The sequence below is a fragment of the Elaeis guineensis genome, chromosome 13 (genome assembly GCF_000442705.2).
Source record: "Elaeis guineensis isolate ETL-2024a chromosome 13, EG11, whole genome shotgun sequence".
Taxonomy (NCBI): domain Eukaryota; kingdom Viridiplantae; phylum Streptophyta; class Magnoliopsida; order Arecales; family Arecaceae; genus Elaeis; species Elaeis guineensis.
In genome coordinates this window covers 8,513,398-8,541,083 of record NC_026005.2, presented here as the reverse complement: position 1 = coordinate 8,541,083, position 27,686 = coordinate 8,513,398, and the positions used below count along the sequence as shown (strand labels likewise).

Genomic DNA, 27,686 nt, shown 5'->3' with positions numbered 1-27,686 from the left:
AAACCACATAAGCAATGTTTTGATCTGTTGGCGAATTGCTTTATCTTTTAAGAATGAACATGCCTAGATGTTAATCACAAGTATTAGGGCAGAAAGAATGCGATGCTTCTACTTTCGCATAAATTGAAACTAGTTCATGTAATCTGGAATTTCCGGTAGCTCTAATGTAATATGGATAGCCAAAACAATAACTACAACCATGTAAGATATGACAATGTGACTAAAATAACATCCTGGTCACCTGATTTGGTATGGGGTCGAAATGCGCTGGAAGCTCTATTGGCTTCTTTAGGTCCACCAAATTAGATGGGGGCATGCAATAAGAACCCTAATTTGAAACTGAGCCTTAGCCGAGCCTGCTTCATTAACATCCCAAATCCATACCAAATTGATAAAATCGTTGATAGATAGTTTTTCTTTTTCTTTTTTCTTTTTTTTTTTTTTTTTGCATAATCTATAATTTAGATAATCAAGCACGCGGCAAATAGAAAGAACTGCAAGTAGTACCAACTTTGTTTACATTTACCATGTGTTTGGACTTCACAAAATTCAGTATTCTACCTTTGCAGCGCAACTACTGCTGGGGTAGCTAATTTTTTTTAAAAAAAAATGTTAAGCAAAGCAATTTTGAAGTTGGTGATTGACAAACAATTTCATGATCAGCTTGGTGTGATATGAAAATAAAGAAAGATAAATTTCTGCCAAGATTTCATCCAACTTCTCGTAGATGCATATCTGAATTACAAGAAGGATTCATTTTTCTCGAAAGAATATTATGTACAATAGGAGTTGAATATCTCCATTCAACTCAATGATGATCATACAAAATCATGAGTAAGAACAAGCAGACAAACAAATCAGGAACAACCATTATTCAGTCTAGAGCTAAACAAGGACACCGTCCCTATCGTCCAGTTCAGTACACATCAGTATTTCCTCTCCAGTTAGGCATTTTTCAATCGAAGGATAGAACAAATAAGGAGAGAATTACTAATAGTGACCACCTAATATACAATGGACAGCCATCCGAACAGCTTTTACTCACGTTAATACACACACGAGAAGGCACGAAAAGGACCGATCAAGCTCCTGGCGGCCACATGCCATGCCCACCCTGAACAAAACTTTGGTGCATGTCTGGTTGACCAAACTTTCCATCACATAATACATTGTAGCTATCTTGCCTATGAACCAAGGTAGCTCTGACACCGTTCCGAAGCACAGTTTTGGATTTACAAGAAAAAATCTGGGTCTAATTAATGACACCATCTTACTTGGCCGCATACCAGTTCTGTGCACACTTGGCATCAACAGAAAGGCCAACCTTGAGGAAGTTGGTGCCATAAAAGGGTTTGGACATGCATTCGATGACTATAGCCTTGGCGAGCTCAGCTGACTCTGTGGGTCCTTCCAGTATTACTTCATCATGCACCTGGTTCCACAATATAGTTGTTATTCTTCTTTTGGCTACTACGTAATTAAAAGAAAACCTCCCACTCTAAGCAAAACTAACACCAAGTGAGCTGCAATCTTTAGATGGGTTGCTTACCTTTTTTTTTTTTTTCAGAAAAAAGAATGAATAAAAAAATTTATATGGATCTTGTAGCATTATTTAAAATAAATATACTGAAAATTAAACAATGCCGATTAATTCAATCTGGAAGATTCAAAAGGTTTAGCATCTAAAAGGAAATAAACAAATAACCTGAGATATTGAGAAAACAAGAAGCACACAGGTTAAAATTTGACCAGTAATACGACTGGCTTCTTTGTGGTCACAAAAACATTTTGCGATGAGTTATAAGAACAAGGCAAGTGGTAACGGATGCAGGAGTGGCTCACAAGCCTGGCAACAATTGCATGTAATATTCTGTAATAATGCATCTAGAACTAGCCAAAAGGATATAGTAAGTTATTTGAGTTCTTGAACATATGGAGGATATCCATGTTATTGATGGACAAAATAGTGAAACAGTTCGGAGGCCATAAATAAAGGTGCATTCTAATTTAACTCTGGCTCCTAATTCATAAGTCAAAATGCAGAAGCATCTATTATCAGCACTAACAGAAGACGGAAGAAAGTTACACCGGCATCAACATCCAATCAGACAATGTGCATCCCATTGTGGAATATTAGGTCAAAAAAGACATTTCAGGTCATCTACATAAAGTTCATAAGATCGTGATAATATAGCATAAACGAACCTTATCAGCTAATATTTTGCTTCAAAATGGTAGTGCTCAATTTATGATTCGGGTTTAAAACTAACTGAATGTAAGGTTATACAGTCAGGTTCCTCGAGGAGTCAAAAGAAGTTGTTTGCATGAAGGTCTAGTATAACTAGGACAGAACTGAAAAGAAAGCGCTGCCTCTAAAAGCCAGAAGCCATGCACCAATGCAGTCCAGAAAATTGGGACCCACAGAGAAAAATGGTAGAATATTCCCATGAAAAAACCAAGAGTAAGTAATGTTAAAAAAAGAATCACCTGACAGTAGCAGCATCACATGGATGCTTAACAGATATATGCGAGCATTAGTTCATTGAAAGAAGGTACCATCAAGCACTGTCCGGTAGGCAAATGAGAGAAGAAACAACTCATATATTTGATGAAGAAGATAAAGTATTTAATATTCATTTTCAGAGAATAACTAATAAAATAACTTGGACCAAAAAAAAGGGCTAGAAACACTGAATACGATGATCATAAACATGTGACTGGTCTCTTACCAAATAAAATCAGTATCCAAGAGGAAGAAGGGGGGAAAAGTTTATAGATAAATGAATAAGATCACGGAATGTTTATAGATAAATGAATAAGATCACGGAATTGAAAGATTAAACTACTATTGTCATCAAAAATTATGACTAATCTATTATCAGAAAATTATTAACTATGGATGATTAATCATGCTTTGTTTTGGGCGAATATGGGGGGGAATATCAAGAATGGGATCCACTTAGTAAACCTGCAATAATAGTCTCCATCCAAGCTCTTTGAGACGAGTATTCCTGTCTATCTCAAGCATTGCACACATAGCTACATCCGCTGCACTACCCTGTTAAAAGCAAAAAGAAATATGATTGTTGCATAGGTAAAACTCTGAAGGAACAAGTGCAATTGTAACCATTGCCAGGAAAAGGACAAAGAATGAGGTCATTATTTTTTTTTTTCCAATTGATAAGTTGGTTTTTATATCTTCCTTCCAGAATTTCACTAGTTTCATTCCCATTCATTGAGTAGTTCTCTCAGAAATAGAGCACAAAAACTTGTTCCATACTTTCATATAGCACACACAAAAGAAGGTCCAAAACTCAAGTTCACTTGAAACACTCATAAGATTTAATACTTTTGATGATATAACAAAAAACTGCACCATAAAGAAAACAGAAGGAAAAGTGAATAAAAAACCAACAACAGAATCACAAACCCTTGCATCGGTAAGAAGTTCACCAATGGTACTTGGTTCCATAGTGCATGCACTAGGGAGAGATTCTAAGTTCTCATATATCAGTATGAGTAACTCTCTCTCTCTCTCTCTCTCTCTCTCTCTCTCTCTCTGTGCGCGCGTGCGCGCGCACGTGTTGTGTTGTGGGTGTATGTACACCATACCTGCTCTGTGCATGCAAGCATGTACAAATGTATATCTTAGTACATATCTAGGATTTGGAACTTAATTTGCCATGCATGGAACTATGTAACTTGAAAAAAATCAGAGAATTTAGGAAATTGTTGAAAATGAAATAAATTAAAAGAAATACTTATTTCCAAAATATTGAATAGATAAAATTCAAAAAGGATTTTTTTGCATGTATACCCTCCTAAATATTCGAATTTGCATGAATGCTCTTGCAAAATTGCTATTGTAAGTGTACCTTTCATAAAACACTGGTTTTGCATGTATACCCTTCTTTTTCCTCTCTTTTTTTTTTTTTTGGTATATGTATCCATGCTATCTAACACCATTAACAAATGAGCAATTCAAAATTTAAATAACTGAAATAACCTTAATGGGTAGATGTGCAAAAAGAAAATATTTATATAGGTATATATGCAAAGAGCAAATTTGTAAGGTTATTCATGCAAATTTGAATATTAGGCTGTACACACACCCAAAACAAAAAAAAAACAAAAAAAAAAAAATCAAAGAAATCTAAAAAAAACTGCAAGTAAACATAAAAATCACAGAAGCATGTTGTTATCAAGTCAAAACAAAATTACAAGAATAAATTTTTGAGAATGAATTATAACATATAACTTTGAGAATGAGTGGATTATTTGTCAGTAAGTCATGGAATATCATCTCCGGGACATTTATGCAATAAAATACAAACGAGAACAGGCCTTAGGGCAGTATCTTCAGCTGGTTGTATGGATCTACACTCAGCCATCAACAGGTTATATGCATTTTACACCATTTCACACTTCCCTGTGCTTCAGTGATTTCAGAGTAATCTTTGCCATAAATGTGTACAAGTGTTGTACTGCTCACGATCTAGTTCCTTTTTTCAGGAACACCAACTCTATAAGTGCTGCATCACCCCAAGGTTAAACAAAAGGATCATTTTGGTATTTCAGTAGATAAACGAGGTGTCTAACATCTTTTAGTTTTGTAAACGAATTCAAAGGAAAATAGAACATTCAACTTCAGACATTGGTTAACTAAAGCAGGAGCAGATTTGAGTGTGACTGTAGGATACAAATTTATTTGAAAGATTTAAAATAGAAGGCAGGTATCTTCCTAATAAATTATCGAACAGGCAGGAAACCTAGATAGAAGCTTCCTGCTACTAATATCTAGACAACAGAACTCATAATAGTGAATACACTGATAACTTCAAAGGCAAATCTCCCAAACAAGTTCTTTCTAGTTGCAGCCAGGATATGCCAAAAAAGGGAAAAGCACCTGTACTGGAGTATTGATTGCAGCTCTCTCAATGTGACCCTTCTGACCATGACTGGCATGAGTCATTGAAGGAAAACAGCGTCTCCGTCCTAGCAAAGTATAAACACACCCCTCTTCCTGTGCTTTTTTTTTGCATTTTTGCTGCCACCGGAGGACTTCCTTTCTATCATTGTACCAAAGTTCAACTGTTTTTTTGGCTTCATTGGTAGAGACCTAAGCACAAAATTGTTAATGAGATGGATAGTTACATAGATATTATATATTCTTCCTAGAGAATCAACGACAATGGGTAGATATTAAATCAATACAGAGCAACTTCCATCAATCTTTTAGATTATAAATTTTATGCTAATAAATCCAGATATGTCAAATTAATATTCTTGGGAGTACTATTTCTGCATGTTTGTTCATCATTTTTCAATTCATTAGATACATCCATATAACTATATCCTTAAGTAATTTTTTAAATGTGTAATAATACAAAATCGTAGATACAAAATATATACATCAAGCTTGGAAAGCATGTTACTTGAATGTCACTCGCCCACTCTAAGCATCTGATTGGGACTCATAGTTTTCACAATAGATACTATGGGAGTCCAAAAAAAGCTTTAAAAAGTTAAAAAATAACTAGATTTCATTTGAAAATGTATTATACTGCTAAGGTCCTTCTGAGTATATCAATTTGTGGCCTCATGCTGAAAGCTTGTATTACATCTGTATATTATGAGATGAAGGAATGCATGTCTATGACCATGTATAATCATGTTTCACATCATTATTCAATGTGATATACCATTCTACTGTTTGATCACTATTCCAAAAAGAAGAAAAAAAACTAAATGGCTATTACGCTTAACTGTGGTATAGCCAACAAGTCTACATCAAAAATTTTTTACTTCTCTAAATTTATTTGATATCAACATCATTACACCTACTGACCTACCAAAAATTCAGAAAACTTTCACAGTTTAAGCTTGATCTTAGGAACATGCTTTTCACAAATGAAAGACATGAGGAAGAATGCGAACAAGATTAGCATGAAATGCCCTTATGACTTATGTACTATAAATTTGGCCATGAGCAATTTTTTACTGAAACTCTCAAACCAACCTCAGTTTTAGATCTGATGTCGCTAAAAATGAAACGGTTTGATTTTGTTTTGAGAGTTTCAGAAAAAACTTCAAGCCATATTCGAGATGTGGTTCATCAAATCTAAATCTTTTAGAACAGAAAAGTGGCAAAAAAAGAAGTTAACAGCCAATAACAAACAAGAAATAACATATACATGCTTTTTATTCTGAAAACATGATAAGTATAACATGCAATGAGGATGCTTCTACAGCAGTGGACTTGGCACATGCAATGAGGATGCTTCTACAGCAGTGGACTTGGCACCTCTATAAAGGAACATTTTCATCCTTTGAACTTAGTGGGCATCATAATAGGGGACATTTGAGGATAAAGGTTCAAGAAATGCGAGCAAAAAAATATCATCTATAACTTGGAAGGCTATCATAAATGTATATTTTGCTCAGTTATTCCAGAATCAAGTCAAGCGAATGGCTTCAGATAATGCCTTAAGAGTGGTGAGTTGTCATATATTTGCATTTCTCAACCTTTGTCATATGCCAAGACAAGGATGCTTGGATAAGCTTTTTATTCCACATTAACAAAGAGAAATCTAGCTAGGACATGGATGAGATTTATTATGGAACCAACAAGTTAAACTTTGAGCGGTCAGGCCAGATACATAGATGATGAATTGGTGCAAACAAAGTTAAGAAATCTATAACCTTTCTTGATTGCCCTTCTCTCCTTTGATGTCCATGTGTTTTCTATGATCATTTTGGCCTCAGTTGAAATCCGGGGACTGTTGAAGAGGCTTTGACCATTCACTCAAAATTTATTAAAAACACAATAACCTAGCTTACTGACTCCATTGTTCTCCATCTAGTATTCTAGAGGACCACAAAGAAAAGGAATAGCTACAATTATTAGGTTGAAGTGAGAAATGCAATGACACCATATAACTATATATGTAATTAGTATTTCATTTTACGATATAATTATATATGTAATTAGTATTTCATTTAGGATACTTAGCAACATCACTAGCAAGAATAGATGGGTTCATGATGTCTCCATATAACCCCCAGCTGATTCTGAGAATCTGACTATGGATCATAGTTCTATACATCTTTATGAAGTATTCTGTGTCTTTATGTAATTCATTTGCAGATATATTATGCCATGCCAAAGATCCATTAGTTTTTCTGAAGTCATACCACTAGAAACACCTTAAGACCTCTACAAACAAACTGAGTCAGTATTGATACCATGAAGCATCTAAGATACATGGTCATGGATAGAAAAACAAGTGCTTCACCATACCTAACAAAAGGCAATTAGAGTTTCAAGGACAGATCCATCCTCTTCTGATGTTACAGCTATATATTCACAAATATCTAAGTGAAACTTGACTTTTAACAGATTCGAACCTTTTTTTAAAAAACCTCAAGACTAAACAGAGATTTGGCACCATTTATAGATAAAAGTACCTTCCAATCCCGAGAGAGCCCTACAGGAGTTTTTCCATAAGCAATAGAGAAATTAAGCATCTTGGCTTTCCTTCTTTCAGCAGCAAAAACATCCTGTAACCAGCATAAACAGGAGGGAAGGTACATGTCAGGTTCTTATTTTCCATGTAGCCGTAAGCCTCAGAAGCTCGGAATTGGAACAAAAATGGTTAGCATGATGCACATACAGAGCAAACTAATAAATACTGAACCCTGACCTCTAGCTAAAAATTCTCACATATTAAAAAATTTAAAAAAAAAAATTTCAGCAACATCTTGACCTATCCTATCATATTCATGATGATGCAGAGAATCAAACATTCCGCATTATGCCCGCAATTTTCCCTTTTTCCATAATTTCATCACTCATGAGAAAATATAAAAATTACATGATTAACTCATACAAGGCAGATGCCAGTCAACAAATGGAAGAAGAGTTTACAGAAAGGTTCAAGTTGAAAGAGCTATCATCAGATGCATCAAAACATTCAAATCATCATACTTGCAGAAGGGGAATTCAATTTTATTTGAATTAAAAAAAAAAAAAAAAATCTACGAACAGAAAACACTCTAATTTATCTTGGTATTAGGGATTGCAAGATAAAGAAACCATCAGGCATGGCATTGATTCTGTCAACCATCATACTCACAAAGCAACATGTTTGTATCAGAAAAATCCAAACACGCGCGCGCGCGCGCAAAAACCTGCACACCAACTTGCATGTGAAAAAAATGGGGAATAAGTTAACATTATAAGGTAGCAAGTCTGACCTTGTAAAGCTCTCCGAAAAGCCTTTGACTTTCATGCTAGTAGAGACCTACTAATCTTATCAGGAATTATTAAAAAGCCTTTAACTTTTCCACTGTATTTGAATCTCATAGCCATTGATACCTAAAAACGCCCACATTACTTACCACATCCTTTCATTGCTATATGGTGATGACATTGATAGGAGATGATAATAACAGTGACAACTTGCAAGACCTTTGACCCGAAGAAAACTGTCGGAGTACTTCCTCAAAAATTAATGTCCATACCACATCCTTTCATTGCTATATGGTGATGACATTGATAGGAGATGATAATAACAGTGACAACTTGCAAGACCTTTGACCCGAAGAAAACTGTCGGAGTACTTCCTCAAAAATTAATGTCCATTAAAATGTCATAAGTTGGTAACTGAAAGGACAGCTAGAATGATTGACTGAGGCAATTCTAGGTTACAATCCATACATGTAGAGCACCATCACTTGTGATGTTTTGCCTCCAGATTCCTCAGCTGTTTTGCCAAACCAACATTACACAGTAGCAAGCTACAATTCATCTTCCTTCACAGTGCAGAAATACATTGCTTCCCAAGGTTCAGAAAAAACTAATTTTCGTATGCAATTCACTTCATGTACAGACAAAGTAGTTTTCATCCAAGTTTTGAAAAATGTGGTCAGGACTTAATTAAAAATTAAAAACAGGGATGAACACGTGATGCAAAACATATAAGAAAGAAGACTGAAAAAAGAAAATGGAAAAATAGTGCAGGTTTTAAAACATCTTATGATCATTTACAAGCATGACATTCTTTAACTAGAAGTTTCAGCAGTCTTGGTCAGAAACTAAATGAACCTCCAACATTTTATTTGCAGAAACTAGAAAAGAACTAGCAAAACCAGACAACCAAAGAACATATCATCTAAGAATATGTTTCTTAAAAAAGAGAAGCATTTCTACTGAAGAAAAAAGAAAACGAAGAGAAGTAAAGGTAGGTACGGTAGGTGGCATAGAAAATTAAATATCTTGGTTTTGAGATTGCTATTTAGTTTATCAACTCAACAAAAGCACCAGTCTTGAAGAAATACAAATCAGCAACTGCCAACAATTACAATCATAAATTTCACTAGACTGTTAACAGACCAAAGAATCCAACTTCTCTACATAAGCAACATATGCATTCAATTTGAAATTTACTAACTCCCCACTTTTAATACTTTCAAAATCAGAAAATTATATGACTAAATTTGTGAATTTATGATCTGAAGTTCATCTCAGAGAATTATGATATAATATTATGATTTGCAGTCAATAAGAATGCTGCAAAATTTAGAAATAACTAAGAAGTATCTTATATTAACTCCAAATTGCATATAAACATGAATACTGGTGTACCGACAAGTAATGAGAATGATGATAAAAATACTACATCCCAAGGAGATCAAATCTGCTTGGGTAGAAAGCATGTGTATTATAGCAGCTTTCATTCAAATATTGGGATCTGAACTAAAACATCTGGGGATGAATTATCCCTATCCCTCATAACTTTTAGACTTCAACATCCAAATGCCTCCAAGCCTTCTGAAAACTTCCAAAATCCATCAAATTAAAAGGTTCAGTCCATAACATACTAGCAAGATCCCCTTCTGAACTCAAGGGCATCACAAAAAAAATAATGACGGAAGAATTTCAGCCAAGTTTCAACTGAAATTTATCTGTTTCAATCTTAAACCAACTACCCAACCTATTCAAGCAAAATAAATGAAAACACAGGATTTGTTCGATTCTAGATCATATCCAAACAAAACCAACCCAGTTCAGCCAGAAATGCACATTATGGTGCATGGAAGATTGCATACTATCAGACATTACAATATAGCATATTCACTAAATAAAGAATGAAGGCTAGTGCCAGCTAAATACACCATTGATTTTTCAAGGAAACCACTTGATATCACAACAGAGCACTATCAACAAAATAGGACAAATGCAACTTCCACTTGAGCCAAATTGTGACACCTAACAGACCAAAGAAAATCCTTGACAATATGAAATCTTTACATTTAGTAGTCACCAAAAGTACTGAGTACTGAGTCAACTCCATAGGAGCTAGACATGCTGGTTTGTCTTATTACAATCTGACTACAAAATCATGGCATCCATAAGATCAATTAGATATCAAAAACGAACAATATAATGAAGTTGCAAACGAAAAGATGCTCGAAAAATCCAAAAAAAAAAAGTCCCCTACATTTCTTTTGACAAGTGAAACTTTCATGTTTATGCTGCAACAACCACAAAAAAAAAAAGAGAGAAAAAAAAAAAAAAGAAAAGGTGCTAGAAAGATTAAAGCATCGAATCCTTTACATATCTTCGAACAAAGTTACTGGAATAAATCAACTGCTTGCTAGTCATAACATTATTTATTTATGATCCCAACCTGAGTGTTCAAGGATTCAGCACATATTACCTTTAAAAGAGGAACTGGAGGTTTCTCTTCACCAGGTTGAGGATGCCACTCAAGAAGTACTCTCTTTTCTTCAACAGCTTCACGGACATGGGCATACATATTCATAGCTGTCCTAGAATGAAAATCTCCACCAGCTTTGAAGGCATCCAGCATGCTTTTACAGTTTGCAAGATGTGCTAAGATCCTAAGCTCCAGCTATTTACGGTTTATTCAACAAACATCCAATGTAATAAAATATCAAATTAATTCATTTTCTAAAAAACTATGTTTCTGGGAAGCAACAACTTATAAATTGGCATCTGGCTTACTAACCTGCCCATAATCAGCCACAATAAGAGTGTGTCCAGGTTCAGCAACAAAAGCCTGCCGAATTTTGTACCGATCCTTCTCTAATGCTGGTTGATTCTGATTGTGTAAGGCAGGAAAAAACATGTACCAAAAAAAAAAAAAAAACTTGTAAAATTTGTAAAAGACTATGCAATAACTACAATCGTATACTAATAAACTCAGAAAAGGGGCAAAATGCAAAGTCAGTTTAACAGAATAAATCATCCACCAACAACCTTCATAGGTAATAACATGATCAAATGTTAGAGCCTTGAGTGGTGGAGGACAACAAACTTTAGAAATGGGTTGTCAATGTTACAAGTGCTCCAAGAGCATTATATTTCCATAGATTACAGGATGCCAGATCAATCTTGCAATCATGGAATAACATACAAAACCAAACAACATACAGCATATAATAACAGAAAGCACGAGCAAATTTGACCTGACACTATCTCAAGTTTAGAAATTTTTCTAGGTACCATTTTTTTTTAATTTCCCTCATACTATTTTATAATTAAATGTTTCTCACTTGCAGCACTCAAAAAAGAATCCATCTAGCATCAAAACATTGTTTCTTTATTACTGAATGAAAAATAATAATGCCAATTGAAAACTTGGTTTTCTAGCACATGAGCACATCAAATATCCAGATGACTCCAACAAATCAGTTTCTAAAATAGCTTCTTTCCTCCTAGGACACTAGGACATTTAAGTTTCCTGAATATAATATTGAGTCATGACCCGCAAAGAATACAGCCACATGAGATTAAGGATTGAAACATTGCCCCTACCAACCTTGTATTTTCCAGTATGCAGCATATCAACCAGAGTGGTTTCTTGTGATGGTACAACAGATCAACTGACCACATACCCACTTTCACCACTCCGAAACGACCCTCTGCCCTGTACAACTTGGTATGCTTTTTCTGGCTCATTTGAACCAACAGGTGCCAACTCACTCTGACTCCACATCCTAGTGTGTATTCTACCAGCCAGTGACCAACACAGATCGATAGCTAGATTTTCAGATCCAAGCATTTACATGATAAGTATAGCAAAGTGGTAGAAGGGTGAAGAAGTGCACCATAACATAAAACAATCAATGTGATACTTATGCAAGAGGCATTAAATCTATCAATCAAAGATTAGCAACTTGGCAAGAACATGAGGAATATTGCCTCATAATCAACCATTCTCGCCATTCTGAACAACCATACAATAAATAGGGTGGCAAAAGAGATCAGATCAGGACCTGCAAATTTGGTCTCCTGGCAGATAAACGTCCAGTTTCAGTATTGATGTTTAGAGAACAGTGAACGCGCCCATTCTTACATGATATATGACTCCCCTGCATCCCCAAGAAGATAGCACTATAAAGTTTAGCCAACACAAATGACCTCTTCAAATAACTACCTTCACAACCCTCAAAATGAACATATCAAAGCATGCAATCTTAAATCATATCTAAAATATTGTTTTGCATGTCACATTATCACATGAATTTTGAGGGTTGGACTGAATTTTATGTGCACCTACGGTTGGTCTTATCTTATGTCCAAGATATCCTTTCCATAGATTAAAAAATTTAACATACGCCATAGCATCAAGTCACCTGTAAGGGAAGAATGAAATTGGATATCAAGGAATCAATAGAGCAAACTTCACAAAGTGCCGCAATTGCATGACAAGCCTCCTTTCCCTCCTTGCCGCCATTAAATGCTTCATAAGCAGTTCCATAGAAGGATGTGCCTTTGCCATCAGAACTTGTGCCATCAGACTTAGTTTCATATTCATTAGTTAGATATATTTCATCAGTGGAGACCTTTCCAGCAAAAATTTTCAGAGCATCACCACTAACTGAAGGCCACCCACTAGGAGTATACATCTCAGTTGGCATTTGTACACCAAGACTCTGTAACTCAATAGTCCGATATTTAGAAGGAGACTTCTTGCCCTCTTCAATGACATTTTCAGTATTAGGCACTTTAAAGGTCTTTGATGAAGGCAGTGTTTCATTTTGATCCTTTCTGTATAAAAAATAATAATAATAATTTTAAAAAAAAACTTAATAAATTGGTAGGAACCCCAAAATAAGAAACTCCTAATGTCAAAATACAAAGTGAAAGACACCAAAATTATAAGAATGATGCAAGCATATATGAAGTAACAAATGATAATAGATGGTGCTCAATGACTAATAATCATGCCGATCTATCAGGAGCATGGACTCAAAAGCCACCAGAATCGGATTGTACTTTTGGTACCATACCATCCTGATGTGAAACCAACACTAGTAAACTGTGCTGAGACAGCCTGTACATACTAGTCTATACGAATGCGTTCCCTGGTCTAGTAACAACCATACCAGCTAATATCATCGGTATTGGCACCGTACTAGTACCTCGCTTTTTTGATGTTTTCAGTTCAATATGTAATCCGTATCCATATCATACCGATAATGTACTAGTTTGATGAAAAAGAAGGGTATGGGATTCGATACTGGTACTTAAAACCTTGATCAAGTGAATGCTTTAGCAATGATGAATGATGAGTAAGGACTCCCACATTTTCACCAAGGCTGAAAGCTGCTCCATGTAGGGAACGACTAAACCCTAAACCTTGCTCAATACACTAATCAAATGTAACTATGTATCTATGTAAAAAAACGACATTGCATGGACCAAGTAAAAATGCTCAACTCCTCAACTAGGGTAGGACTTCAACTCTCTAGAATCTAGAGTTCCCTAATAAAGGTACTCAAATAATTTTACATTCACATATTAGAAGGTTCATCTTTACAGACAATATGGTTTTGACATTATTCAAAGTGTTTCAACTTCCAATTCATACAAAACAATCATCTTGGACCCTCCTTACAGTTCCTAGTTGCATCCTTGGCCTTTAATAGTGCTCCAAGATGATCAGATAATTGAAATATTATATAAAAATAAACATTTATATCAATGATGTTACAACTATTGCAGACAACATGAACCACAAAGGAAACCCTCATTATCATGTTCACAGAAATTACAAGAGTGGGACAACATAAATTCACATGATTACAAATACATACAAGATGGAAAGTTATTATTTTGGCCCCATGATCTGAACAACAAGTTTAGCCAACTTTACGGTGCAAACAGGAATGCAAATGGGTGGTTTGCTTAGATCAATATACGATGAAAAATGATCAGAATTGGATATGCCCTGATCCAAAATTTTACTCTATGCCATCAGGTTTGAGTGCCAATCCTGGGCTTATTTATTCAAATAAAGACAGAATTCTAGCTTGGATTGAATCTGACCAGTCTACGTGTAACTAGACCTAGAAAGTCAGCTCTGGCCCATAAACTCTGTCCTACCCAATTGGCCAGACCTCATCTGAAGTAGGACACAGACTAAAGCTTGAAGAAGCCCCAAAAATACACCTGTGTTGGTTCAATACATTGCGCATCTTCATAGCTTCCTACCCCTGAGTGTGATTTACTTTTCCTAATTCCCAAGCAGGTTGCAAGTCCACCTGGCTTCTGGCCAAACAGGACTCTGTATGGGCCTCTGCACCCAATGGCCTCTCACGTGCATGGTATATATCCAACTCTAGTTAATTTATATTCTAAGCATTCTGTTAACAGACACAACTTCAACTCTATACATTTCAAGACTCAAATAAGCAAATTCAGTGAAACTTTAAATGACAAGATGTATTTTTTCAAGTTTTCTTAAACATATGAAGAGAAAAAGATAGACAAACAACTTTCTATGGTTAAAATGGGCTTGAATAAATAAAATTTGCTGGCATAGTCAAGTGACTCTGCACGCTTATGTCACCACACCATCTGGATGCCTGTAAGACAGGTTTGAGAATATCAAGGTACAAGAGCCTACCTCCTAGGGTTGGGTATGGTGCATATTTTATCAAGGATCATGCCCATAGAGTATGATGGGTACACAAATAAATATGGCTAGCATGCCCTTGGTCTGCTCCCTCAGTTCTTTTTTAGAATTTCAGGGTTTTAAAATGCATTAAGTTCAAACCAAAATCTATAATTTTGATCCCGGATCCAAGATCTAGCATATGAATCTGATTACCAACAATATTTAATCCTCATTTAACATAATTCCCCATGATTGTTTTCAACTAAAAACAAAACACAACTTAGAACTTTTTAAGAAATAAGGAAGAAAAGGGGAGAAGATTTACCTAGCTATAATGATTTTCTAGCCCAAAAAAGATCACAAGCAAACTTCAATCCCATGAGCCAATCTCCTTCAACAGTCTTCCATTCTGCCTCACTTTATTCCCACCATCAGATGGTCAAGAAAAATTGCAAAAGGGACTAATTGGGCATGGTACAGGCTCAGTTCGAGGCAAATAGACCACAATCTGCTGCTGAACTGCTCAATATGGCATTGGTTTGAGTGATATAGGAACATTTGCCAAAAGTAATGCCCCTTTTATACTGCCTATGTGTTGGTACAATATGTAATGATGGGTATGCACAATGCCGTCTGGTATCTAAAATCTCACCTAAGACAAGATGGATACATCCCAAAAAATGCAAATATTAACTAATCTACAACTTTCCCAACTAGAGACAATTGAGACCTGCAAAATTTTTCCTGCACAAGACAAAACTCTTCAGAGCACTTAAACACTACTCTTCTGTTAAAAAAAGCCAGTTTTCTAAAACTACAATGTTAAAATATCAAAGTTTGAAGTTCTAGTGGGTGAGCCTTGGCACAACAGCAAGATTGCTCTATGGGGACTCGGGTGTCACAGGTTGAAAACATGGAAACAATCTCTCTGCACATAGGGTTAAGGTTGCATATATCTAACGCTCTCCAAACGCGACAGAGGCAAGAGCCTCAAGCTACAGGGTGCCCTTCTTTTTAAGTTTAAAGTTCTAAGAAAATGTGATCCAATTGTATATTTTAGGTACCACTTTATGATATTCAAAAGTACATTGAAAAGTACCTTAAAATCAAGATTATGTCACAACCATCGCAAGAATTTAACTGGGCTTACCAGCTAAGTTGTATGCAGCAATTTTTAATAATTGGTGCCTAACTAGTACTTTTAGAATAATATACGAGATAAAAAAAAACAAAAAGACTGCACAAGATTAATCAAGAAAAAGACTGGTAGAGTCGATACTAAAGCACATGATGACTAGTTTATTAGGAGGAATATGGTATTAATTGACAGAATCCGAAAAATGTGCATTGACAGGAAGATGATGCAAATACCTATTTTGAGTACCACCAAAAAAAAGCTGGCGGATTTGAGCATCACTGCCAACATTCATGTACTTAGCATCAGGACAATACTTAGACGCCCACTTCCGAAATTTGTCTGCCGCTACTTCTTGTTCAGCAATAGCAACTTTTTGGATCTCCGAAAGATAAGCTCGATCAACAAGCATTCCCTCAGACTCCATTTTGACTAAAAGAACACCAAATGGACGCCAGTATTCTTCATAGAAGTCATACATTGATCCTCTTTTAACACCATCAAGAGTCCAATCCATTTTCTCAAGCTTTTCCTTCAAGCTATCATAAAGTTTCCAAGTACTTATTGAATCTAAAGCAGAATAGCAAATCCATGGTACTCGTTCTTCTCTTTGAAGAATTTCAACGGGAGCAACAGTGATAAGCTTCCCTTCAGAGCCATCTTTTTTTAACTTTTTCTTACCAAATATGGACTTCATTGATATCTTCCCGACAACCAGTTCCTTGTCGCGGCATGACTGTTTTGTAGACATGACCCTTGAATCACCAGTAAGTGATTCAAGAGAATACCCACCATCAGCTCTTCTTGAAGAATCCCATAGCCGTGCAAGATGCATGGTATCTACATGGAACCCGGAAAGCTTGATCCCATAGTTCTCTATAACATGACTATCAAAGCTATAATTATGCCAAACCTACAAAAAGTAGAAAGGACAGCATCTTTATTAACGCTGTAACTGTGGACAGTACATGCATCCAACCTCAAAAATAATTAAAGTTGATCCCATATGCTATCCAGGTCATTAATTGATAAGATAGTAGAAAGCAACTTATGAATTTTCCTCGACTGTTGTATTGCAAAGAAGAGAGTACTTTCACATAGGCTTAAACATGAATTGCAAGTGAGCTATGTAAAGGTATGGTTAGATGAACAGTTAGTAGCACAGGAGAATAATGTCAAATAAGCACTACAGTTGAACATTCTTTTACATATAACAGGAAAGAAAAACATCAAACGGTTTAAAGTTTGAAATGCAAATGCCAGATGGTAAGAAACTAAGTCTACGAATCTAACAAGTTTTAATTCATCAATCTGTTTTGGCAAGATGGCTCATACATCCTCAGTTATTGCTATCCAAGAACAAACGAAGGACAATCCAACTTAACTGGATAGTGGTTTCATTTCATTTCTCACTACCTGCAAGTAATTCTTCTTGGGTCTCCCCCACTTTTGTTCTGACCCTTTATGTAATCATGAACTCCTCAGTACAGACATTTAAAGCATGAATTGCAGAGGCCCAAGCCAGCTTGAATGTAAATGTATTTTCCTCTCTCGATGCTCTATTCGTCACTCCTAAGCCCCATTGTGACCCCAATGCACTGAATAAAAACTCTGGTCTTATCAAGCAACTACAGCAGTGTCTTATCTCTGATCAACTGCTCATGATCACCCAGTTATGTCCAGCATTCTACTCTACTCTCATTAAGCTCCCGTTGTAATCAAGTGTTGCTTATCACTCAATAGGTGTAATTTCAGTTTACAATACCACTTTAGCCTTGTCGAAGGCAGCAAAAGCTATGATGTAATAATACTGTACATCTTTACAAATAACTATTGGAACAGAAAGGCCACATGCTCCCAGCATTTATATTTTGGGGCATGAGATGTCATGTCAGCTGTAGAAATTTATAAAGCTATCACAGACATGCATGCCACCATAGCACCTCTGATTATACATGTCGATGAGGTTGGCAAAAGATACATAGCCTATGCGATAAAGTGATGACATGACATTCAATATAGTCAAGACTCAAGACAACATTTGAAGTATGTGATTGCTTATACAAGAAAGAATCTTGTGCCATGCTGGAAAATCTAATCGCCCAATAAGCCAACCTAACTGGTAGTCAATAAGTGGGTCTGGATCCAACAAATAATTCGCCATTCGCATCAGGTTTAAAGCCTAACGAAAGATGCGATTTGATTTTAAAATCAGGATCTGGGTTGACTATTTCTGAAACTGATATTACAATCCTGAAGCAATAGTATTAGACCTTTGCTTGTTACAAGTAAATTAGATGCCCTGTAGGCTATCAAAACCTCAAATTAGGCAGACGGACAGAGAGAGAGCAAAATTGTTGACTTTTTCATGTTGCTCACACCACAATCCCCTGCCCCCCCTCTCTATTTTTTTCCCTCAACCTTGCCCTCCCTACTCATGCTTCTTTGACCTCAGCACCACTGTGCATCTGTATATTGTGCTCTATCTCTCCTGCTGTATTCTGTCACCTCTCCTCCACTTCCTCTTCTACCTTCCACCCTTCTGAATTTAACCCCTACTTCCCCTCTTCCTTTATCATCCATCAACTTAGACCCTAATTCATGAAACACTAAACTGTCAACCCCCTCTCACTGCCAACACATCGCCGCCTTGCACTGCATCTTTCTCTAGTTTCTCTTCCCATCATCTGACTCTGTCTCTGCAAGCAAACCACAACTCCACCCAACCCCTCCTTCCTCAATTTGCCTTTTCCTCAGCCCTCAAACTCTGCACCTTGAGCCTTTCTATGTTGAAGTCCAGCATAACACTTGAAATTACACCTAAACATGAAAGAACCTGATTAGGATCTGAATTTGATCCAGTTTTAGGCCTTGAGACCCTTCAATAGATTTTTTACCCACGTTAGCATCCCACTTTTACATGATGGGTCTGGTTTCCAATTTTGCATGGATCAAAATCGAACCTGACTATTTATAGTCTTAGATATGTGTTGCCATGGACTATGTGCTTAGTCATAGAAAAGACTTCTCCTATGCCTCTTAACATATCCAAACTGAATCACCTGGAAGGGGTGCACATGGTCAGGTTGGTTCTAGTTAGAGGCCAACCAAGAACTGACCCAATCCCAATCGATTCTCTATTTTTGGAACCAAAATCAAACAAATCAATACTGGAACTGAGTTGAACCAACCCAACAACATCAGGTTAGATCAGGTTGGTTACTAGATTACCCAACAATTTAAGAGAAAAGAGCATAATAATTTACTCATTCTACACAAGAAAACCCACTTAACAATAGTGAACAACATAAGCCAACAAGCAATCCAACAATACCATACAATGGTATTCCCTACAATGCAAACTACAAATCTTGTAAATAAGATGTCACAACAACAAGAAAACACCTACCATCTTATTTAACAAAACAAGAGTAAATAAACACTACAAGTCTAGGATATAATAACCATGAGATTTATATGCATACAATACTATAGGTTTTATATAGTATACCATAAATTTATATACATAATATTATAAAATATTGATGGCTTTGGTTTGGGTTTGATTGGTTACCCAACCTGTTGACCCAAACCAGATCAATTCAATTGAGTGGTTCAAAATAAGAACCAGAATCAAATCATTATGTGCCAAAACTTAAACCAAATCAAAGCAATGAAGTTGGCTCAATTTAGTCCTCAGGTTGACTCACAACCATGCATACCCCTAATTTAGCTCACCATCAATTTGAAACACCAACACCTGTAAGGGTAAGCCTAAGGGTATCGATCCCTTACCAGGATGCTATGGTACTGTATTGACACACAGTATACCTCTTGATGCCAAATGACATAACACACCATGTTTCAGTATGGTATGGTATCAAAAGGCACACCAGTACCAATACCTTATTGATAAGGTATGGTCAATAAGCACCAATACTTACATTCTAGGATCATTAGTTTCTTATAACAGGTCAAACTCTTATTAAATACCTCTAAAATTGTTTTCTTAATGTTACCATAATTTTTTATAGAGGCACCCATCATCTGTCATATAATCAATATTCCTCATACATTTCCCTTTTTGCTATCATTTATGATATTATTTCTCACTCTTTTCTTTCAAAGTTAGCAGCAAAGAGGCAATCATATCAGCAAGCAGTAGATGTTAGTGATCAATCAATCCAAAAGCTGAAAAATCTAAACTTAGAAAAACTGTAGAACCAAACACTGCCAGCACTTGAATTTATATTAACCAAGATTCTTAAACTTAGTTTCAATTTGGGTTTTCATCCTCTAGGTAGAGTTCCTGTTTAGACAGTATCACTCCTGTTTGAATTTACAAAAAAAAGGTAAGAAAAAAATTCAACAAAAGAAAAATCTAGTAAAAAATTAAGAAAAGTGATTTTACATGATCTTTTTGTATCTTGAGTTATCTAGGATCATCCTTTGCATAGTTCCAATAATTTCTTGCTGAAAGTAACCTGTTTGAAGCTTAATACATTGATACATGTTTCTCTTTATCACAATTTCCTGCACATTTTTCTAATTTTTCTAATTTCTTGTATTTGCTCTAACTTTTGTATTTAAGTCAGTTTTTCTTAACGTATGATTCATTCTGTTTCATTTTAATTACTCATCTTCTAATTGTGCAAACTTCATTCATTCCATTCAAAAAAAAAAAAAAGCTATCTAAGAAAGAATCACATTTTGCTCTTTTCGTGAGACAGCACCTATGCAACGTGTATGAAGAGCATGATCAATGAATACTAGAGGAATGAAATGCCTCAAGATTAACATTTAGCATTATGACCAGAAGTTCTCCCAGAATTTAACCTTCTTAATGCATGGGTCTTCAAAGAACGGAGCAAATTCCATCAGAACACTTCGCCCACCATCAAGCACATCCACCCAAATACAAGATTTTCCATTACCAAAATCTGCTTCTGGTCCAGAATAAATACTAAAGCAAATGATCTCTCCATGACCAACAGGTGTCTCCTGTTTAACATCAATCTTGGAAACCTGTGTGGAGAATGTATTAGTTCAAATCAAGTGAACTGTAAACTAAAAAAGAAGCAAAAATAAATAAGTTCATGAACTATCTTCAAAATTAATTTGATATTTAATATAAACTGTGCATTATTTTAAATATGAAAAAATTATTTGTGCATTTCAAAGGCATATAAGGGCGGCATCCCATACACCATTTATACATGAAAGTCGAAATAGACAGATTACACTCGATGCTGAATCAAACTTGATTTTGACAAGTGTTCCTACTATGATCATAAAACTTGCACTTTTCTACAGTAAAGCACCACAAGATAACAGAAATATATGAACAGACTTTAAAATATGCCAGCAACCATGACATCTAAATAAGCCATAGATCTAATATGAGTATGCTCATCATCTAGAAAGCCACAAATCTTCTATATTTTGGATTGTCACACACACACACACACACACACACACACACATCCAAATTTCTATGTGCATCCATAAATATGTATGGTTTTGCCAACTTGCCTCTGTATCACATGCATGGATGAAATTCCTGTACTTCGTCATAAGCATTTGAACTACTTTTTTTGCTCTTGAGATATTATCAACCACAACAACTTTGTCATATATCTGAGCAAGCTTCTGTTGGTTTTCCCCCTTAGGCCCAATAAGTTTTTTGGGATGACTTCTTTGGTCAAGAGAAGTTTCAATGCAATGCTCAGTGCTTTGGCATGTTGCTTTATCTGCTTCGCTCACATTGTTAGATCTAAGTCCAGCCAAACCAGAAAGAGGCTCTTTGACGTCATTCATATGCTTCAACAGCTGTGATCCATTGGGCTGGATCCCTTCCTCAACAGCCTGCGTCATGAGTGACTCAGAATGCCAAGTGGTATCCATAAGAGGGTTTTCCTTAAAACTTGAAGTAATACTGTTGCCCATACCAGAACAAGGAAGCATACTATCCCTGATGGATGAATAATTTGGAAAAATTGCCTTTTCGAAACCATTCACACTATTAGAAGCAGTTTCATCATGTAAGTCGACTAATTCTTGTGATGATGGTAAAACACGGCCAATAGCAATACCTTGACAAAGTTTGTCTCTCATAATTTTGCATCTCTCTCGATTCCAGGTAGATTTAGATTTGGAGTACACATCATGTGATGCATGAGCAGCACTGTAAGTCCTTCCCATTACTTCACGGTTGGAAGATAATCCAAAATCTGAAGAAAAGTTTTTAGGGCCACGGTGAGCATCCGATTCCGGCAATGAATGATACTCGTGCCTACAATCCAAGATGCTTTAAAAACTTAGATGACCATAGAAGCCCAATGAAATAAGAATGCATTGAGGAAGTAAGCTAATAAGTCCAAATTGAACAAAAATCATTCAGAGTTACATCAGCAGAGTAACATCATCCACAACATCATCAAGTGAAGTCAATAATAATACCATACAAGAAGAATTTTCAAAACTCATAGATGGAGCTACATGAAAGCAGCATAATCCTCAATCCAACAGCCTAGATGAAACCAATTGATGCTTGTTACTTTCCAAAAAAAAAAGTGTTAATGCTGATTTATTATGTCAAGATTATGATGTGGTTTCCTAGACGACACCCAAATACAGCTCTTTTGAAACAAAGCTAAAATAAGTATGCATCTAGAATTTGGCAAATAGAACCATGTGCAATGCCTAACCAACCATCAACTCTAAAAGAGTCCAAAGAGTTATCTCTCAGGTTACCACATTGACCACCCCATGTGGCTCTAGAAATTATCCCAACATTGGAAGAGGCAACCTGAGATGAAGACAAAGACGGGTTTCAGGCATAATTCAAGGACCGCCAGCGACCAACTCAGGACACCCGCTAGTGACTCGACAAATGGTCTCAACTGTCATTCTACGGGGATCCCACTATCAAAACATGGTGCCCGATTATGACAACCAGAAGTTCAGAAATTTCTACAACACGAAATAATAATTTCCCCTTACCTACCACCTACCCCAAGGTTTCTATCTCTTCCAGCGACGCAATTGAAATTACGAAAAAGAACGAAAAACGCACTGTCATTTATCTACTCCAACAATTGTTCATATCAGCACCTTCAGAGATGGGGAGTACATAGAAATAGAGCACAAAAAGCAATACCCGACGACCCCCGAAACGGGTTGGAGGGGCAGCCGCGTCAAGCCGGTGACAGAGCGGCGGAGAGAGGAAGAGAACCAGGAGGTGGGGGAGGGAGAGCAGGGCCTAAGAGGGCTGCCGTAGGTGGAAAGCCCCATCGCCATGGCCCCTGCAACTCTCCCCAGCTTTGCACCACCGAGGCCGCAAGAAGCCGTCTTGGAGGACGAAGGGAGAGAGCAGCGGCCCAGCGAGAATGGCTCCTTGAGGTCCACTTCTCCCAGTCGCTCTCACCGCCGTCCACCTCTAAAACCCTAAAGAAGAGGAGAGAGAAAGGGGCAAGGGTTTTAGGAAACGGATGATTTTTATGGCGGGCATGAATGCTCTCTATCCTTGTGTTGGCTCTGTTTGTAGAATACCCTCACATATCTTCGGAATTATCGGTATGCCATTCTTTTAACTTTTCTTTGATCAGAACAATTATCAATTTATATTGCAGTCAAAACCTTAAATGCTAGAAATATGGCTCGGAAAAGTCACACCTTTGTCATTATTATTAAAAAAATAATCCAAATAAAATGGGTTGTTGAGTTTTTAAATTAACACATCAACTCCCCATTACCGTATTTTACTTTTTATAATATGGTATAGAGGCCTCTAGACTTGTCGAAAGATTTATCCAGGAAGGGCCAAGCAAAGTTGGCCATGGTTCGAGAAAGAGAAAGTGTGATGTGTAACCAAGCACGTAAGTTCGAAAACAACAAATAACAGCTCAGTTCTTTATTTTTGTCAAGACGCCATCTTTTTGCACTTGCTAATGTGAGTTATTATACTTTTGTGACAAGTTGCAAAAAGGATAACAAAAAAAAAAAAAAAAAAGAATACTTAAGCATAGAGGGGAAGTTATAGATTCATGGCCATGTAAATAAATTGAACTAATTAGTATATTAGGTAACTTTCAGATGATCAATTCTTCCGCTCTACTTTTAGTTGATTAGTATACCACCTGGAAGTGGGTGTAGCCAATTTTTTGTGTTAAACGATGATTAGAATCCCAACCAAGTTCTTTCTTCCCATCCTTCAAATTTACCAAAAGTTTTACGGTTATGGTATTTTACATCTTGCACTCTCCTCCTTTGAGTGGTAAGGGACCCATTTAATTTTTTTTATTTTGTCCTTTTCTTTTGTTGTCACCTACACTCATTTTATTTTATTTTTTACTTCTAATAATAGTGTTTTCCATGTCAATGCTAATTATTATAGCAATCATTATTTGTCTAATTAATATGATTTGGAATTAATTACTAAAATAGTAATTGATTATAATAGAAAAAAGATAATGATGCAAAAGTAAAATGCTATATTTTATGCAAACCTTATGAAATTTAAAGGATGATTTTTAGTAGAAATTAGAAATCTAGTCATGCTTTGATTTAGTATATATTTTTTATTTTTAGAAAATCTGCTTTATATGGGAATTAGGAAAGTCTATTAGTCTCACGAGACCTTACTTATGAGTAGATCCTAGTTGTACTATTTTGATATGAATTAATCATCAATAAAATTTTTGAAATTCTCAAATAAAATTTTTGTTTCTTCTGAATATGCTTGTATGAACCAATATAAGTTAAAATATGCTCTGAGAAGTAGATAAAAAAAGGAAAAGATACGTACATATGCATGTTTGTATGCATGCATTAAATTGTCTAGATGTTCATTTGATGATATTTTCTTTACAAATTCATTTGGTGATATTTTCTTTTCTTTGAATTTTAACAGATATTTTCTTGTTCACATAACAACTTGAAATATCTTTTATATTTCACCTTTTTTTTTTTTATTGCAGGTATTCACATAACATGTCTGAGAGTTTCCTAATCACATAATGCTCTAGCTTAACTACACAAACTAAGTCCATAACTAGCTCTTCCTCACCCTCCTAAGAGAGTGCAAATTATGTTTGAAATTTTCCTATTCAAACTTTTCTTTGCTTGCTGGTTAGGAATAAACCTATTACTGGCTATTTATCATATTAATATTGTTTTAAATGGATAAGTGCAAACATAATCCTTTCTACATCTAGTATGGTAGTGGAAATAGAGTTGCTTGGGAACATAATATCATGATCTTCAACCACAATGTAAAAACCATTCACCTTATATCATCTACATTCTTATTAAGATTAAAAGGAGTATTACATTGTTATCTTCTTTAAATATATCAATATTCCCTAACATCTAGAATTTTTGTCATTCAAGCTGAATACAGAAGTATTTCCTCTTTCTCTAATTTTACATCAATAAAATCATCTTCTGAAAATTGATGCCTTTGAAAAGCGAAAACATCCGTCACATATATCATCAAAATTGTTCCAGATACATGACATATACATGTATCATGTTTGCATTAATATCAGTGGTTCACTTAAGACTTATTGCTACAGGATGACTAGCTAATGGGCATATGAAACCTATGGGATCGGTTGTGGCATATGATGTAATTGACTTAATCCATTGGAAATAGGACAGTTGATTATAATTACTATGGGAAATATGAGTCCAATTTGTAGAGTATTTAAATTTATGTGTGGTCGTATATTGATACATGGATGACAACTTGTCTTGAGAAACTCTCACTGTGAGTAGAGACTGCTCGTGTGCTCGGCTACTATCTTTTCTTTTTCTTTTCGTTTTTTTTTTTTTAAATGAATGCTAGGCTTCTTTGTTGTGGTAAATTTTTGAAAAACGAGTCCACGAATTAAGTGAGAAAAAATTTATTTGTTTTAAGAACAAAATTTGATGGACAAATCCTAGGGGCTTAACTATGCCAGTGTTTCTGAAACTGTTATTATTGGTGCACAACTGTAACTGCTACAAAGATCACGGAAAGAGTCGAGGATAAAAAGACCGCTAAGCTCATTTCTTTTTACTGTGACTGTGGTCCATGTAACGTCTTGATGTATAGAGTTCCCGTGTATAATATTGGGTCAGGACAAAGACAATTACATATAAAATTATATGCGGAAATTTCACCTGGGATAAGTTACATTAGTCCGGGAGGTGCGCATAAAAGTTCTACGAGGAAAGAAAAAAAAATCCGCATATAATGATATATGCGGACGTCCGTTGCCGAGGATGATGGGAGTGCTGGTTGTTGCTGTTGCTGCTTTTTTTTTTTTTTTCCCACAGGGAGAAACCCTAGAGCGGGCGAGGATCAGTGGAAGAGCGCAGGGCCATTGCTCGAGAGGGGTAGGAGGCTTCGCTTCTCCTCATTACGAAACTCCCCACCTTTTTCTTCTTCGTCTCTGGGGTTAAGCATGGGGCTGCTAGAAAGGAGGCTTTTTTATCTTCTCTCTTCATCCTCTACTGCTCTCAAGAGCACCCTCTTCGCTTCCCCCTATCACGTCGTCTTCAGTCTCCTTCGCTTCTCCACTGCTACAAGCCAAGACCCGTCTCCCAAAACCCCATTCCAGGTGGAATATCTCATCAATTCGTGTGGGCTTTCGCCGGACAGAGCGGTGGAGGCATCTAAATACCTGGCCCACCTCAGATCCCCTTCAAAGCCCACCTCTGTCGTTGGTTTCCTCAAGCAGTTCGGTTTTGGAGATGAACATATCAGAAAGATCGTATCTTGGTATCCCAAAGTACTCTGTGCTAGTGTGAACAATACCCTCAAGCCAAGGATAAAAGTGTTACAGGAATTGAGATTTTCTGACTGTGAGATCGTTCAGCTGGTTTCGTCGAGCCCCTTAGCCCTTATTTGTGGTGAACTGCAGCGCAGGATCGAGTTCTGGAGGCCATTGTTTGAGACCAATAAGCAGCTACTGAAAGCTGTTGCGAGGAATCATCACCTTCTTAGCGCTAATCTTGGTAAGAGGATCATGCCCAACATACTCCTTCTAAGAGATTGCGGCATTTCTGACGATCAGATTGGGAAGATGATATTAAAAATTCCTTGGTTAATCACTAGAAGCCTTCCTTCAGTGAAGTCCCTTATCCAACGAGCCGAGGAATTGGGAGTCCCCCGTGGTTCAGGAATGTTCCTCACTGCCCTCCATGCAGTTAGCAGCAGCAGCAGTACCAGAATTAAAGCCAAGTTTAAGTTCCTGACGAGCCTGGGATGGTCAGAAGCTGATGTTGCCTTTGTGATCAGCAAGGCCCCTTTCCTGTTGTATCGTTCTGAGAAAGGCATATGTGACAAGATGAATTTCCTAAGGAAAGTTGGTTGTGGGCTCCAGTACGTGGCCCATCGCCCAGGGCTTCTCACTTATAGCTTGGAAGGGAGGATGATTCCCAGGTATGGTGTCCTAAAGAATCTAAAAGCAAATGAGTTGCCCGAGGGAGACCTGGACTTTTATTCTGCTGTTATGATTTCGGAGGACAAGTTCCTAAATAAGTTCGTTCTTCCTCATAAGGATAGACTTCCGGGGCTACATGAAACTTATGTTGCTTCTACTGTTGGGAAAGTTCCAATTGAACGCAAGTTTTGA

General features: G+C 36.4%; 2 protein-coding genes across 5 annotated transcripts; one reads left to right on the top strand and one right to left on the bottom strand.

Annotated features, from left to right (window-relative positions):
• Positions 1-773: 773 nt before the first annotated feature.
• Positions 774-23,562, bottom strand: LOC105033029 (DNA polymerase I A, chloroplastic). Of its 4 annotated transcripts, XM_073247883.1 has the most exons (13): positions 23,225-23,562; positions 21,598-22,357; positions 20,902-21,090; positions 16,302-16,978; positions 12,664-13,078; positions 12,304-12,399; positions 11,034-11,126; positions 10,722-10,916; positions 7,468-7,560; positions 4,907-5,119; positions 2,969-3,058; positions 2,488-2,565; positions 1,295-1,432 (listed from the first exon to the last, which is right to left on the bottom strand). In XM_073247883.1, exons 1-12 carry the CDS (start codon positions 23,362-23,364, stop codon positions 2,515-2,517), a joined length of 3,012 nt encoding a protein of 1,003 aa, XP_073103984.1. In that variant the 5' UTR covers positions 23,365-23,562; the 3' UTR covers positions 1,295-1,432; positions 2,488-2,514. The 4 variants fall into 4 exon arrangements, with proteins under 4 accessions (XP_010905963.1, XP_029117030.1, XP_010905964.1 ...); XM_010907661.4 differs by lacking the exon at positions 2,488-2,565 and having other exon boundaries at positions 774-1,432; positions 23,225-23,560; XM_029261197.2 differs by lacking the exons at positions 2,488-2,565; positions 23,225-23,562 and having other exon boundaries at positions 774-1,432; positions 21,598-21,930; positions 22,158-22,276.
• On the top strand, positions 23,363-27,686 carry LOC140853076 (transcription termination factor MTERF15, mitochondrial-like). Its single transcript, XM_073247179.1, has 3 exons — positions 23,363-23,466; positions 23,612-23,640; positions 26,386-27,686. The coding sequence occupies exons 1-3, from the start codon at positions 23,363-23,365 to the stop codon at positions 27,684-27,686; spliced, it is 1,434 nt and encodes a 477-aa protein (XP_073103280.1).

Excerpts from the sequence above, each read along its gene's own strand:
- LOC140853076 (XM_073247179.1), top strand. The coding sequence starts at position 23,363 with ATGGCCCCTGCAACTCTCCCCAGCTTTGCACCACCGAGGCCGCAAGAA. Across the intron at positions 23,467-23,611 it reads AGCGAGAATGGCTCCTTGAG|AATACCCTCACATATCTTCG; the intron begins GTCCACTTCTCC and ends CTCTGTTTGTAG. Across the intron at positions 23,641-26,385 it reads ACATATCTTCGGAATTATCG|GGAGAAACCCTAGAGCGGGC; the intron begins GTATGCCATTCT and ends TTTTTCCCACAG.
- LOC105033029 (XM_010907661.4), bottom strand. The coding sequence starts at position 23,364 with ATGGCGATGGGGCTTTCCACCTACGGCAGCCCTCTTAGGCCCTGCTCT. Across the intron at positions 21,091-21,597 it reads TCCATGCATGTGATACAGAG|GTTTCCAAGATTGATGTTAA; the intron begins GCAAGTTGGCAA and ends TTCTCCACACAG. Across the intron at positions 13,079-16,301 it reads TTTGGTGGTACTCAAAATAG|AAAGGATCAAAATGAAACAC; the intron begins GTATTTGCATCA and ends TTTTTTATACAG.